The following is a 15,996-nucleotide window of genomic DNA, read 5'->3' as shown; positions in this document are numbered from 1 at the left end:
AATCCACACTGTCAGTTAATCAGTAACACCATGTTTTCTAATTACATTGCTTACTAAAAGCGATCTGATTTCAGAGGAGTTGAAATGTGAAAAAGACCGTACATCGCAGCACTCTGGGAGACTGAGGTGGGTGGATCACAAGGTCAGCAGTTCAAGACCAGGATGGTAAAACCCCATGTCTACTAAAAATACAAAAATTAAGCCAGGTGTGGTGGCAGGCACCTGTAATCCCAGGTACTCGGTAGGCTGAGGCAGAGAACTGCTTGAACCTGGGAGGAAGAGGTTGCAATGAGCTGATATGACGCCACTGCACTCCAGTCTGGGCGACAAAGTGAGACTCTGTCTCAAAAAAGAAAAAAAAGTACATCTCAGAATCACAGAAATATGGTATATTAAATGTTGGCAACAAATTCCAATTGCAAAACAGACAGTTTGAATAGAATGATTCTGAATAGTGACCTTTCACCCAGGGACAATAGAACAGGCAGGGACAAGCTATATAAACCAAGATATAGAATTTGGCCAGGGGGCTGTGCCCAGTTTTTACAGTGACAGCCAGAAGGCTTCCTTGGTTTTATGGCACAGCCTGTGAAGACCAGCTAAGCAAACATTTGTGGAGAGTTATGACATGGACTTTCATCCCATAGGCAGGGGAAGGGCATCTTTGCATGTTCCTGGATGAATTCATAATAACGAAAAATTAATCCAGAAACTAATAAAGATTAGAATGGGCCAGACATGGTGGCTCACACCTGTATTCCCAGCACTTTAGGACACCGAAGCGGGTGGATCATTTGAGCTGAGGAGTTCAAGGCTTGCCTGGCCAACACGGTGAAACCCCAACTCTACTAATACAAAAAATTAGCTGGGCACGGTGGCGCGTGCCTGTAATCCCAGCTACTCAGGAGGCTGAGGCAGGAGAATTGCCTAAACCCAGGAGGCGGAGGTTGCTGTGAGCCGAGATCGCGCCATTGCACTCCAGCCTGGGTAACAAGAGTGAAACTCCGTCTCAAAAAAAAAAAAAAAAATTAGCTGGTAGTGCACACCTATAGCCCCAGCTACTCAGGGAGGCTGAGGCAGGAGAATCACGTGAACCCAGGAGGTGGAGATTGCAGTGAGCCGAGATCACACCACTGCACTCCAGCCTGGGTGACAGAGTGAGACTCCATCTCAAAACAAAAAAACAAAAACCGATGAGATGGACCAGGAAAAGCAAGTCCCTCAGGTAATCTTGAGTATCACTTAATACATAGGGAATTGGTTTTGAAAAGTTTGAAAAGTTTTAACAAATGATTCTCTCATTTTACGTATTTTGGAAAATCTCTGCTGGCTAAGCTGCCATTTCCACCTTTTGATTCAGTGGTTTTGGGTGACTTTAATCTGGCACTAAAATGGCAAATCCTCACCCCAAAATCACAAGTGAGAGGGGAAAGTGTCTCTCGCATGAAAGTCCACGTGCATAGCTCAAGCGGGATGCCTGTGTTGCAAGGGAGGTTGGGAGAAGAAACCAGAAGTGACCAACAGCACTGGGCGGGGGAGAAGCAGGGGGTTTGGGGCAGGCACAGAAGCCTCTTTTGCTTTTTCTCCTGGAAATATTTAATCATCTTCCTTGGCTCATGAAACTTTTCATGGCTTATAAGACAGGAATGGGATGCATCATTATTTGCAGGAAGGAGGTTTTTTTTTTTTTTCTTTTTTTTGAGACAAAGTCTTGCTGTGTTGCCCAGGCTGAAGTGCAGTGGCATGAACTCAGCTCCTCACAACCACCGACTCCCGGGTTCAAGCCATTCCCCTGCCTCAGCCTCCTGAGTAGCTGGGGCCTCAGGCACACGCCACCATGCTCAGCTAATTTTTATATTTTTAGTAGAGATAGAGTTTCACTATGTTGGCCAGGCTGGCTGCAAACTCCTGACCTCGTGTTCTACAGGAGAGTTTTTTTTAAGATAGGGTCTCACTTTGTTGCCCAGGCGGGAGCACAGTGGTGAGATCATGGCTCACTGCAACCTTGACTTCCCAGGCTCAAGCGATCCTCCTGTCTCAGCCTTCTGGGTAGCTGAGACTACAAGCGTGCACCATCACACCTGGGTAATTAAAAACATTTGTTTTTGTACAGAGAGAGTCCCACTATGTTGTCTAGGCTGGTCTCAAACTCCTGGGCTCAAGGGATCCTCTCGCCTCAGCCTCCCAAAGTACTAGGATTACAGGTGTAAGCCATTGTGCGTGGCCTGTTTGGGGAAGTTTTGAAGGATTCTGTCTTCTGAGAGTCCTGTGTTCTCTAGTAGCCTCCTTGCAGCTGAAACGTCTCTCTCCCTGCCACCACCCCTGCCTCTAAAGGCTCAGTCACCTCAGAATGCTGCTCAGGCATCTTGGCCTCCTTCCTGGTCCTATTCTTGCTGGGGCCTGCTCTTGAAGGTCAGTGTCGAATCACAGTCTCAGGCTCAGAGGGTGCCCCCTGGACCAGCCTTGAGAGCTTGTTAGAAATGTGAGTCTCAGCCAGGCATAGTGGCTCATACCTGCAATCCCAGCACTTTGTAAGGCCAAGGCAGGCGGCTCACCTGAGGTCAGGAGTTCGAGACCAGCCTGGCCAACATGGTGAAACCCTGTCTCTACTAAAAGTACAAAAATTAGCTGGCGTGGTAGCAGGTGCCTTTAATCCCGGCTACTGGGGAGGCTGAGGCAAAAGAATTACTTGAACCCGGGAGGCGGAGGTTGCAGTGAGCCGAGATCGCGCCACTGTACTCCAGCCTGGGCAGAGCGAGACTCCATCTAAAAAACAAACACCACACATTCTCTTTCTAACTGGGAGTTGAACGATGAAAACACGTGGACACAGGGAAGGGGACATCATACATCGGGGCCTGTCGGGGAGTAAGGGGAATGGGGAGGGAGAGCATTAGGACAAATACCTAATGTATATAGGGCTTAAAACCTAGATGATGGGTTGATAGGTGCAGCAAACCACCATGGCACATGTATACCCGTGTAACAAACCTGCGCATTCTGTACGTATCCTAGAACTTAAAATTTTTTAAAAAAAAATCAGCAAACCAAAGAAATAGGAGTCTAAACACACTGGGTACAGTGTACACCGTTCAGGTGATGAGCGCATAACAATCTCAGAAATCACTGCTAAATAACTTAATCATAAAACACCACCTGTTCCTCTAAAACCTATTGAAATAAGAAAAAGAAAGAAATGTGAGTCTCAGGCTGCCCCCAGCCCCGAGTCCGGGCAGCGGCCATCTGGGTTTACCAGGCTCTCGAGGGGACCTCCCGTTCTTCAGCTCAGCTCCGGACCTCGCTCTCCAGTGCCTGCCTCTGCAGGTGCCGTTCCAATGCCGCAAACCCTACTGTCCCCAGCACAGACTGGAGTCCTGCTCCACACTTCTGTAATAAGCTGGGGCTCCCATCTCCCACTTCCTTCAGCTTCTAAATCAAGGATGATCAACACTTTTCATCTCTGTGGTTCTAAAGTGTTCATGGAGACAGCCTGGCATGGCATATTGAGAAAGGCTCTGATGATGAGGTTGGGAATGGGAGAAACGGCTGTGAGTTTCCCCATGATCTAAGTGACTCCATCATCTGGTTCTGCTTACTGAGCTCAGCTGTTGTCTCCCACGGTGGCCCTTGGACATGCTCCCACCCCCAAGCCTTTGCTGGTGCCATTCCCCCTGCCTGGAACACCCTTCCTGCTCACCTCCCAACTCCTCAACTCTCCACCCGCAGCTCCTCTCCAGTCACCTCATTCGGTCCATCCCCTTCTTCCTCCCCTTTTTTCTTCCTGAAACGGACTTTTGCTTTGTCTTCTAGGCTGGAGTGCAATGCCACAATCTCTGTTCACTGCAACCTCCGCCTCCCAGGTTCAAGTGATTCTCCTGCCTTGGCCTCCTGAGTAGCTGGGACTGCAAGTGCCTGCCATTACCCCCGGATAACTTTGTATTTTTAGTAGAGACGGGGGTTTCACCATGTTGGCCAGGCTGGTCTCGAACTCCTGACCTCAAGTGATCTGCCCACCTCAGCCTCCCAAACTGCTGGGATTACAGGTGCGAGCCACTGTGCCCAGCCCAGAACTGACTTTACTCTGTCCACTTGCAGTCTGCTCTTGGGAACTTTGGCATTCAAGTGGATGGGTCTTCCCAGCTCTGGCTCAGGCCTCCTTGTCCTCATCTCCTTCAGTGAGCTCGTTGTCCAGCCACCCTGCTCCCTCGGCAGCCCACTGCCTGCTGCTGAGGGGTTGAATTGCATCCCTCCAAGAAGATATGCTCACATCCTAACTCCTGGTCCACGTGAATGTGACCCTATTTGGAAATAGGATCTTTGCAGATATCATCAAATAAAGATTTGGTCATTAGAGTATCTATCTGAGTCCAATAAAACTGGTATCCTTATAAAAAGAGGAGAAGAGACACAGAGACAGACACAGGAGGAGACCATGTGACAGGCAGAGGTTGGGGGCGAGATATCTACATGACAAGGACCACCTGAGACACCAGAAGCTGAGAAGCGTGGTGCTGATTCTCCCCTGGAGTCTTCAGAAACAGCACAGGCCTGCCACACGTGGGTCTCGGACTCCTGCCTCTAGAATGGCAGGAATAAGCTTCTGTTCCTGGTCCTCTAGTTTGTGGTACTTCGTTTTGCACACCCAGTCTCATCCAAGGCCTCATCACGTCAGACACAGCTCCTCCAGATCTCAGCTTCAGGCTCTCTTTCCCACCTGCCTCTGCCTCTCTTTCCAACCTTCTCCCTCTTGCCCTTGAGTCCCATCGATTCTCCATCCCCACTGAGACCCACACTCCTTTGAAGGTAGGAACCATGACTGTCTAGTTCACAACCTCCCCCTATCCCAACACTATGTCAACATGAAAGGGATTCAATGAAATTGATAGAAACAGATCATGCAGTTACATGCTACATACACTAACACAGAAGGATAAATGCCTCTCAAAAGCTCCGTGAAGGCTGGGTGCAGCGGCTTACACCTGTGATCCCAGCACTCTGGGAGGCCGAGGTGGGTGGATCACCGGAGGTCAGGAGTTTGAGACCAGCCTGGCCAGTACACCTCTCTCTACTTAAAATATAACCCTGTCTCTACCTAAAATACAAAAAATTAGCTGGCCGTGCTAGTGCACTCCTATAATCCCAGCTACTCGGGAGGCTGAGGCAGGAGAATCCCTTGAACCTGGGAGGTGGAGGTTGCAGTGAGCCAAGATCGTGCCATTACACTCCAGCCTGGGCAACAAAAGTGAAACTCCATCTCAATTAAAAAACAAACAACAAAAAACACTCCATGAAGATCATTCCATTCAGGATATTAAGCCAGGAAGCCCCAGTTCACTGGAGATCAAGACCATCCTGCATTCAATAGAGCCCCTTGGGCTTCATTATCCAAGGCAGGGCCAACAGCAAAACGAACTGAGGAACTGGGCATATTCTCAGGGAACAAGCCTGCAACCCAGCAGGGATCATCTGTACAGTGCCACAGCGTCATTTCACGGTTCTGAATACGTTTGGGGGGGACGTCCAAACTCTGGCATTCATCTCCTTATTTACATAGGTTGTTTAAGGCTAAAACCTAAAGACTATTTTCTATTAGTACAGCTTTTTTCTTTTTCTTTTCTTTTTTTTTTTTTTTTTTGAGACGGAGTTTTGCTCTTGTTACCCAGGCTGGAGTGCAATGGCACAATCTCGGCTCACCGCAACCTCCGCCTCCTGGGTTCAGGCAATTCTCCTGCCTCAGCCTCCCAAGTAGCTGGGATTACAGGCACATGCCACCATGCCCAGCTAATTTTTTGTATTTTTTTTTTTTAGTAGAGATGGGGTTTCACCATGTTGACCAGGATGGTCTCGATCTCTTGACCTCATGATCCACCCGCCTCGGCTTTCCAAAGTGCTGGGATTACAGGCGTGAGCCACCATGCCCAGCTAGCTTTTTTCTTTTTCTTCTTTTCGTACTGAACCATCCTTTAAAGGTATTCTGATGTGGTTTGAATGCCTTGTGTGTCTCGTTACAGGATTTTTTTTTAAGGGAAGACATGAACTTTACTACGGCTTGGAATTGATCTGGGATGGGGTTTTCCAAATGTCTTCATTTGTATTTTGCTTTTATGATTTTTATCACATCTGTGTGCCCAAGTTATTATCACGTAATAGTCCAACTCCTCTTTTTCGTCATGTTTTCTTGGGTGATCTCAGGATTTGGTGTTAAGATTTTGTTAAATACACCGAGTGACAAAGTATGTAAAGCCAGACACAGTATTTCCAATTTCCATTCACTCAAAACACAGTAATTGAATGCTCTTGTAATATGACACACACCTGCCCACACACTCCTTTTACCACCTGCCCCTCAATTTACACGTACTGTGCAGTGTCATTGAAAAAAACAAGGCATTTGGAATCTCTCCTACTTCTAAATAGCAGGTAACCATGTACATTCATGTACACACAGGCAAGCCTGACTATGCACCAAAGCCATGTACACCTGATACTATGTACCTGACACCATGTACCAGACCCAGTACTCTCAACCCTTCAAGCAAGCTTCTCTTGCCCACACCGGCCAGCAAGAGGAACCTCCATGTCCTAGCACACACTGGGATGCCTCAATTCCCTGGGAGTTTGTCTGCTGTCACTCACTCCGCACACGTGTTTGCAGCAACGCTTTACTCTTCACATATAAGTTAGAAAGGCTCCAAGGACCCTTGAATAACAGCATTCTTAGTTGCCTGTTCTAAACCTTCTTTCTGGTTTCTTTATTGATATTTAATTTGTATATCATAAAATTCACTCATTTAACATATGTAATTTCATGGTTGTTAGTGTATCCAGAGTTGTACACCTATTACCACAATCAATTTCAGAACGTTTTCTTCAGCCCCAAAGGAAACCCCCTAACTGTGAGTAGTCACTACTCATCCCCCCACCGCAGCCCCTGGCAGACACGCATCTACTTTCTGTTCCTATGAAGTGACCTATGTTTTTGTTTCTTTTCTGAGGCGGAGTCTCACTCTGCCTTTCAGGCTGGAGTGCAATGGTGCAATCTTGGGCATGGCAAACTCCGCCTCCTGGGCTCAAGCAATTCTTCTACTTCAGCCTCCTGAGTAAATGGGATTATAGGTGCCTGCCACACACCCAGTTTGTTTTTGTATTTTTAGTAAAAACAGGGTTTCGCCATGTTGGCCAGGCTGGTCTCCAACTCCTGACCTCAGGTGATCGTCCTGCCTTGGCCTCCCAAAGTGCTGGGATTACTAGTATGAGCTACTGCACCTGGCCAAGTGACCTACTTTTGAATATTTTATATCAATGAAATCATATAATATGTACAACTGGCTTCTTTCACCTAGCAAAACGGGTTCAACATGAATCCACGTTGGAGCATGAATCAGTACTTCATTCCTTTCTGTGGCTGAAAAATATTCCATTGTTCCTATGTTGTTTGTTCATTCATTAGTTGATGGACACTGAAGTCTGTTTACATCATGGGTTTGATGTACTAATTACACACACACACACACACACACACACAGAGACACACACACACAGACACATATATACACACACAGACACACAGACACATATATACACACACACACAGACACACACACAGACACATATACACACACACACACACACACACAGAGAGACACATATATATATAACAGACACTAAAATAATTTTCCACGTCACCTAAAAGCATCTTGCAGACATCAGCAGCATGTGCGTTACCCTCTGGGAACCACTGGGTCTGACGTGAGCCTAGGCATGCGTTGGTTCCTCCGAGTCCTGGAATAGCCCCCAGCCTCTCTTCCAATGGGACACACCCAGTTAGTGACCATCCCCGGCCCTCTGCTTCCCTTGCCTTAGCAAACAGCCATGGAAGAGCCACCGACAGTCACAGCACAGCACAAAGCTGGGCTGCCCATGCTTCTCCCCGTCTCGGCCACCAGGACCCAGGGCATGGGAGGACTTATGAGAATCACTATGTAGAAGGGCGGGGCCCCTGGGCTTAGCATCATCAAGTGCCCTGCCTCCCAGCCCTGTGTGCCCCGTGTGGCCTTGGGCTCCACGTCCATTGCCTCTCTGATAACCTCCTTTGTAAAACAAGGGCTTGGATCGAGTTCTAAACTAGTAATAAGAGCTAACACTCATTATGCACCGTATATCATGTAAGCACTTGCACGGACCAACTCCTTTAATCCCGTCAGCCACCCAAGGAGAGGGTATGTGACCATTCCCAGTTTTCAGAGGAGGAAACCGAGGCACAGAGAGCTAAGAAACTTGCTGGAGGTCACAAAACCAGCAAGTGGCAGGGGCAGAATTTAAACAGAGGCAGGCTGGCTCTGGGGTCCTTGCTCTTAGCCAGAACGACCCAAAATCCCAGGCAAAGAGTGACAAGAAAGGTGATGCAGTTTGAGCGTGTGCCTCCACCCAAACCTCAAGTTGTAACCGAAGCCCCAGTGTTGGAGGTGGGAGGAGACTGGAGGACGGGCGGATCCCTCATGAATGGTTTAGCCGTCCTTGCTATAGTGAGTTCCTGTGAGATCCGGCTGTTTAAAGCCTGTGGCACCTCCCCGCCCTCCATCTCTGGCTCCACTCTTGCCGGGTGATGTGCCTGCTCCCCTTCCCCTTCTGCTTTGATTGGAAACTTCCTGGAGCCTCCCCAGAAGCTGAGCAGACACCATGCTTCCTGTACAGCCTGCAGAACCATGGGCCAATTAAACCTCTTTTCTTAATAAATTACCAAGCCTCGGGTATTTCTTTTTAGCAATGCAAGAACAGCCTGATACAAAAGGGACCTCCTGCCCCAGATCGTATGCTTTTATTCATTTTGCAAGCATTCACCAGGTACTCTGTACCGGTCAGAGAACGTGCTACTGGGAGACTGGGGTTTGGGTGACCGGGATGCACCTTCCCCAAACCTTCCTGTTCTGCAGCCTCCCCACCTTCTCTTGCTGCAGGGAAAGGCTCAGAGTTCATTTACTGAAGAAGGAGACCCAGGCATCTAGGATCACCTCCCCCTTGCCTTCCACACTGCATTTCAATAGAAGAAAAGGCTGGCCAACTGGTGCCTCCTAAATCACCTTCCTGTAAATAGCAGGCATGGTGGGGGGGAATCTCTCCGGAAGACATTGTTTTTACTTAAACAAGATCAAAACCCCGCCCCACTCCTCCACCTGCCAAGACCCTTTCTTATGTGATTTCAAAACTGTAAACCCAAGACACTTTCATATGTGATTTCTAAAGCTGTAAACCCAAGACCCTTTCACCTGTAATTTCTAAGCCTGTAAACCTAAGATTCTTTCATGTGTAATATCTAGAGTGTAAGCCTGTAGAGACAGAGCCTGTCTTCGTTAGGCGAGTTTGGTCATTTAGACAAATTGTCGCCTGGCTCCCGGCCATAATAGTAATAGCAATAATAATAATAATAATAACACCTCTTCCCTCCCAGTTCTGTGTTTGAGAGGTCTGTTTCTCGAGGCCGGTCCTGCTTCATTACCACCCTGGCAAGAAAGGGTGGCCACGGCATCCTTACCTGACCCCAATCGTGAACATACTGAGGAGCTGTTTCCCTTGCAACCAGCCAATGAGCATGATGAGACCTAGGAAGAGACAGAAACACCCTTATCTGCATATGCACAGCACGCGCTGATGCCTGGAGGCATTCAAGCCCACCTCCTTAAAGAGTTTACAGGACACATGCACAGAGAAACCACTGATAGCCTCAAACACTTTCAAACCCTCTCCTTCTTTCTCTTTAAGGGAGATACCTTTACACCTAAAAAAAACCTGGTTTTACTTTCTCAGGAAAGGTCCAAGCCAAGTTTAAGTTAAAGACCCGATTCGTTTATTTTGGACTGTTTGCAAGCATCTACATCTTATTCCCAAAGTTTCCCACCTGCTGTGTGTATCCAGGACATGCCCCTGTGTGGTGTTTGCTGTGGCCAACGCAGCTGCTCCTGTGATGGGCAGATGGGTCACTGTTGTTTTATCTTATTCTGTGGCACTCACGATTAAACATACTCCATTTCCATTTTCCTTCATTAATAATTTACCAAATATTTACTGAACGCCAGGAACTTCCCTAGGTGTAGGAGACAGGGAGGTGATCACAGATAGACCCTCAAGGCACAAATGGCAAGAGCTGCAGGGGGCCTGTGAAATGTCACGAGATGCTCTGGCATCTGGGGAATGTGCTCGGGTTGCCCGGTCTCCTCATCTGTAAAACGGGGCTAATGGACATGGGTTCCTCAAAGAGTAGCTCCCTGGTTTAAAGTGTGACAGTCTGTGCTCAGCACAGCTCCTGGGTTACAGCAAACACCAGCCTAACTGTTAACTCTTGTTGCCATCATTATAGGAAGGAGTGAGTAGGGACTGGGAAGGTGGGTGGGGTTGCCAGGTGACACCCTTGGAGAGCTTGCTAAAGAAAGTCAGCTTTGCTTTGCCGGGGACAGGGAGCCAGGGATGTTTTCTGCTGGGTGGTAGTAGTGTGTGGGCATATGTGTGTTGGGGGATGGGGCTGCCACAGTATCTGGTAGTTTTGTTTTGGGCATCCTACAATCAGCTATTAAACTCAGTCATCAACTGAAATCTTAGCTAGAACCCAAATGAACTCAGATGAAACAGATTAGCAAGGAGAGTGCTATTGGAAATAGGGTTGAGGCAGTGAGCCTGGAGCCACCCCTGCTAGCAACTTACCCCACCCTCATGGCCTTCCCATAGTAGAAAGCTGGAGATTCCTCACAGGAGCTCACAAAAATCAACTATGTTCATCTCTTCCAAAATCCCTGTTCTGTATCTACATATTAGTAGCTTGAAATGGCCAAGCAGAGAGTATTTACAACACAGGATAAAAGGCAAATGTTACTTTCCCCTAGAAGTACTGACAAGCATGGCGTTGCTTCCCTGCACCTGCCCTTGGGCCTTCCAGGGGGTCCATGGGACTGAGTTTTAAAACTCTCCCTCTGCTAGAGCAGTTCTCAAAATGTAAAAAAAAAAGCCAGGCGTGGTGGCCCAAGCCTGTAATCCTAGCACTTTGGGAGGCCAAGGTGGGTGGATCACTTGACGCCAGGAGTTCAACACCAGCCCTGGCCAACATGGCAAAACCCTGTCTCTACCAAACATACAAAAAGTAGCCAGGAATGGTGGCACACGCCTGTAATCCCAGCTACTCAGTAAGCTGAGGCAGGAGAGTCACCTGAACCCAGGTGGTGGAGGTTGCAGTGAGCCAAGATTACACCACTGCACTCCAGCCTGGGCAACAGAGTAAGACTCCATCTCAAAAAAAAAAGTCTGAGTAGTATCACAGGCCTTGCTCTGGACACGTCAGTTTCAGTTCTAATTTAACTACAGAAACATAGGCTTACATAATCTGTTTCTCCCAAGACCGTTCTCTGGCTCCACAGTTTCGGCCACATTCACCAGCACCTTCCTCACTATTGCACGTGCTATAGGCAGTGATTTGTTGCTTTATTCCTTGTTTAAATTTTTCTCTCAACAAATATTTACTGAGAATCTATCTATTAGAGGCCAGGCAATGTTTAATCCTAAAGGCTGGAATAAAGGACACAGAAGCAAGGCCAGAGCTGGAAACAGCAGGAAGAAGCTTGTGAAGGGACTGGGGCAGCACCATGGGGATGTTAAGGCTTAAGATCTAGATTCAGGACTGCAGTATCATATCAATGCTGTTGAGCATGTTACCAAAGGTCAGGAAGTCCCAGCCCAGGCACAGGCTGCTTAGAAGCATAGAAATATGGTTGAGTGCACAGCTAAACTACATTTCCCAGTCTCCTTTGCAGTTACATAGGCCATGTGACTCCATTCTGGCCAATAAAAGATGGGCAAATTGATGACTCCACTTCCTGGCGTAGGCGTTAAAAAGGTCCCCCACAAGCCTCCATGTCCTCTCTTTCACCATCTGCTGGCTGAACAGAAATATGGCCTCTAAGGACCCAGAGGAAGACAGAGCAACAAGTCAGTGCTCATAAGGGAGCTATCCAGGAGAGCCACTGGACCAGGAATACACCCACAGACTGCGGCATGAGCAAGGAACAAGCGTTTACTATGGTAAGCCAAGAAAATGTAGGGGCTGCTTCTTACAGCGGTCGGCCTGGTCCAACTGTACAGAAAGCTCTTGTTGCTTTTGGACCACCTCTGATCCCAATCCCCAAGCCTTATTCAGCTGAGTAGCAAGATATTTAAGAAATGGTCATGGTGGCCGCCCCGTGATGGCGCCCTGCCACCTGCAGAGCATTTACAGCTTTTCCCAGAACCCAGTGCGGAAACTGCTTCACTCACCGATTATGCCAAAGGAGAAGAGTGTCAGCTGCTTTCCTAGCCTGTCCATGCTTTTCTGCAGAGGAGTTTTAGGTGTCTGAAAGGGTGAGCACAATGGGTTAGTTGGACAACAGCCCAGCTTCTGCCTGCCTTTGTTCAAAATGTCTTCACCTTGCCATCCTACAGCTTGAATGACTATGGGGTAGACGTATGTCAACATTCATTGACTTCTGCACTGAAGATCTGTGCGTGTTACTGTCTGAAAGCTGTATCTTTATGAAAATGCTAATGAATGTCTTAAATGTTTAAAAAGAGGCCAGGTTTGGTGGCTCATGCCTGTAATAATGGCACTTTGGGAGACTGAGGCAGATGAGCTCAGGAGTTCGAGACCAGCCTGGGCAACATGGCAAAACCTTGTCTGTATATTAAAAAAAAAATTAAATCTTTAAAAAGTATACTCACATTAACCACATGCCCCTCATTCCTAAGGAGTAGTCAGGGCTGGTATTATTTGCCTATAATCATCTCAAACTCAAAAGTCCCACAGCCCCCTCCTGCCCTTACCTCTTCAGACTGCATCATCTTAAACACTTCTCCAAACTGAGAGCTTTCCCCTGTTCCAATCACGACCCCCTGTGTCCAGGAGAGAGAGCGAAGCATGAAACCTAACAGCAGGGAGTCTGTGGGTTATGGGAGCCCAAGGCCTCGGAGCCCCGGGGCTTACCCGGCCTCTCCCATACTGCACTAAGGTCCCCATGAAGACAATGTTGCTCAGGGTGGTGAGGTCCCCACCGCCTGCCAAGGGGCTGTCTGTTTTACTGCATGGCTCGGCTTCCCCGGTGAAACTGGATTCATCCACCAAGAGGTCCGTGACCTAGGAGAACAAGGGGAAAAGCCTGTGGAATCTCCCTGTCACCTGAGGAATTGGTGTTAAAAGCACAAAATGGGACCAGCACCTCAATGGACATGAAACAGAGAACACAGGGACCTCTGGGAATGAGCGTCACACTGATGGCCTCTGGGTCCTCCAGGGTTGGAAACACTTTCAATGAGTGGCCCCTCTTAAAAACAAAGAAGTCTTATACCTTCTCTTAATATTGTTTGAAATTTGGATACAATCTAAAAAAAAAACAAAAGCGATGGCTATTTTAGGAGATATCTTCCAAAACACGTGTGTGCATCTCCTCACACGCAGCTCCTCTTCACCTTGGAGATGTCTGTACCAGCTGTGCGGTTCCCACACAATCCCTGAGCCAGCCTATTCGGTGAGAATCTAGGGCAATATTAACACCAGAAACACAGACCGGGAGGCAGAGATACCCACGTTTCCTGGGAAGAGGAAGGGAGGTCCTGACGTTTGTAGAATACGGACTATGTGCCAAGCCCTGTGCTAAGCTCCCCACAAGGCTTAGCCCTCAGACCTCACCACCCCCAATGAAAGATGTTATTACCGTCCCCATTTTGCATATGGGGAAACTGAGGTATGGAGGGATTAAGTAATTTGTTCAACTTTCCACAGCTAGTTGGCGGCAGAACAGAGATTTGAACCAAAGCTCTGGTTCCAGAAACTATACTCTTAACCATCTTGCAAAACCACGTGACCTGACACTTAGCACGCATCACTCCCAAGGTGAGGCTCCTGGGGCCAGAACCAAGCCAGACACCTGTAAGTTCATAGAGTGGGGCTAGGGTGGGCCTAACCCTTGGGACCTGGTCACGTAAGGATGTAACACCAACCTAGAGAGAAGCCATCTTTCACAAAACACCAGTGAACCAGTTAGATCAGTGATTCTCAAACGGGCCTGTGACTTCTCTATAATTTAAAAATGTTTAAATTTAGTAATAATCTTTTAAAAACATGTGCACTGCCATAGGATCTCAGTCCCCAAGAACGACAGGGGCCGCCACTTGTCCAGGTAATGCCTGTCTCCCCGCTTCCTTCCTAATGGACCCCACAGTGTTGGGGAGGTCAGCCCCTGCTGCACAGCCACATTCCTGCCTCCTTGTGGCTCCCACGGCTCCAGCTCTGGATAATCAAGCATAAGAAGTCACTGAGTGATGCTGGGGAAAATCTTTGAAGGAGGCTCAAGGAATATTCTGAAAAATACCTGGCTGGTGCTCCTCAAAACTGTCGAGGTAGGGCGGGTGCAGTGGCTCTTGCCTGTAATCCCAGCACTTTAGGAGGCTGAGGCAGGCAGATCACTTGAAGTCAAGAGTTCAAGACCAGCCTGGCCAACACAGTGAAACCCCGTCTCTACTAAAAATACAAAAATTAGACGGGCATGCTAGTGGGCGCCTATAATCCCAGCTACTCAGGAGGCTGAGGCAGGAGAATCACTTGAACCCGGGAAGCAGAGGTTGCAGTGAGCCAAGATCGCACCACTGCACTCCAGCCTGGGTGACAGAGTGAGACTCTGTCTCAAAAATAAAACAAAGAAAAACCCAAAATTGTCAAGGTCAAGATCAAAACCCAGGAAAGTCAGAAACTGTCACAACCAACAAGAGCCTCAGGAGACATGACCACTAAATGTCACGTGGGTTCCTGGAGCAGCAAAAGGACACGGGGGAAATCCACAGTGCTCAGAAAGTGGCACGGACTCAAGGTAACAAGAAGGCATTGATACAGGTCCTTAGTTGTGACCGATGCACCTGAGTAACGTAAGGTATTAACGGGAAAGGATCCTGGGCAATGCGTACATGGGAACCCCGAGCTGAATTTTTCCGCAAATCTAAAACATTTCTAAACAATATACTCCTTTTTAAAATAATGAAGAAAGAGAGACAGCAAAGGTGAACCCCACCCCAGGAAGGCAGCTAGCAGAGAAGGAAGAACAAGGAGGCGTTTGAAAGAGGAGGACGCAGGGTGGGGAGTGGGTGTGGGTTTGTGCAGATGGGGATGCAGGTGAGATGTGTTCATCCGTACCCTGCGATGGGCCAGGGACTCCTCTGGGCACTGGGAATACAGCAGTGAATGGGACAGAATCCCTGCCTCAAGAAGACGATACTCCATGGAGGACGGGGAGGGATTGACGATAGACCAGCACTGGAATGAACACCAACGTGCGCAGAGCAGGGAGGGAGGCCCCTCAGAAGAGGCTGTCGGGGGAAGGCCTGGGAGGAGGGACAGGAGCGGAGGCCTCTGGATGAGGCAGGCTGAGTCACATGTGCTGGGGAGGGGGTTTCAGGCACCCCCATGGCAGCTGAAAGCAACAACTTATCAGGCTTCTAGGTCAGAGTGAGACAAGTACCTTGGGCCTCCTTTGCCTAAAACAGCTTTTTGCCAAAAGCTGCTGTCTCCAGGAAGCCCTCCCTGACTGCACCAGGCCAGGCAAGTCTCTCTCATTTCGTAAATCCAGGATTCCCAGTACTTCCACTCATGGGTCCCTTAGCAGTCCTGGAACAGTGCTTGTCATGAGTAGATTTAGGTTGGTCTGTCACTCTGGGCTATAAACTCATGAGCACCGGGACCAGGTCTGCTTCCTGCACAGTGTCCTCGGCACCCAGCCCAGGGCCTGGAATATGGTAGGCACTCAGGAAATACTTGTGGAATGAATGAGTGATGTGGATGGGGAGTGAGGTTGGGGGCCCCAAGGCAGGAAAGGAGGAAGGAGGGGACCCGGAGAAGGGCCCGAGAGTGGCCTGCTGAATAATGTCCCCCGCCCCCCAGCTTTCCCATGATCCACATCCTAATCCTCAGAACTTGGAAACGTGTTCTCTACTGCG

At 48.5% G+C, this 15,996-nt stretch overlaps 1 protein-coding gene across 2 annotated transcripts in view; it reads right to left on the bottom strand.

Annotated features, from left to right (window-relative positions):
* The window catches only part of ATP2C2 (ATPase secretory pathway Ca2+ transporting 2), a 95,474-nt gene that overhangs the window by 31,125 nt on the left and 48,353 nt on the right, over window positions 1–15,996 (bottom strand). For both annotated transcript variants that reach the window (XM_021671044.2, XM_021671043.2), the window contains exons 8-11: window positions 12,998–13,147; window positions 12,838–12,906; window positions 12,295–12,370; window positions 9,533–9,599 (exon numbers count right to left, since the gene is read on the bottom strand). In XM_021671044.2, coding sequence (XP_021526719.2) covers window positions 9,533–9,599; window positions 12,295–12,370; window positions 12,838–12,906; window positions 12,998–13,147 — 362 coding nt within the window. The remainder of the gene's footprint in view (window positions 1–9,532; window positions 9,600–12,294; window positions 12,371–12,837; window positions 12,907–12,997; window positions 13,148–15,996) is intronic.

Source organism: Aotus nancymaae, unplaced genomic scaffold (genome assembly GCF_030222135.1).
Source record: "Aotus nancymaae isolate 86718 unplaced genomic scaffold, 86718_ANA_hifiasm-v0.15.2.pri h1tg000030l, whole genome shotgun sequence".
In the NCBI taxonomy this organism is placed as follows: Eukaryota; Metazoa; Chordata; class Mammalia; order Primates; family Aotidae; genus Aotus; species Aotus nancymaae.
The sequence above is the reverse complement of the archived record's forward strand: the minus strand, read 5'-3'. Positions and strand labels throughout refer to the sequence as shown.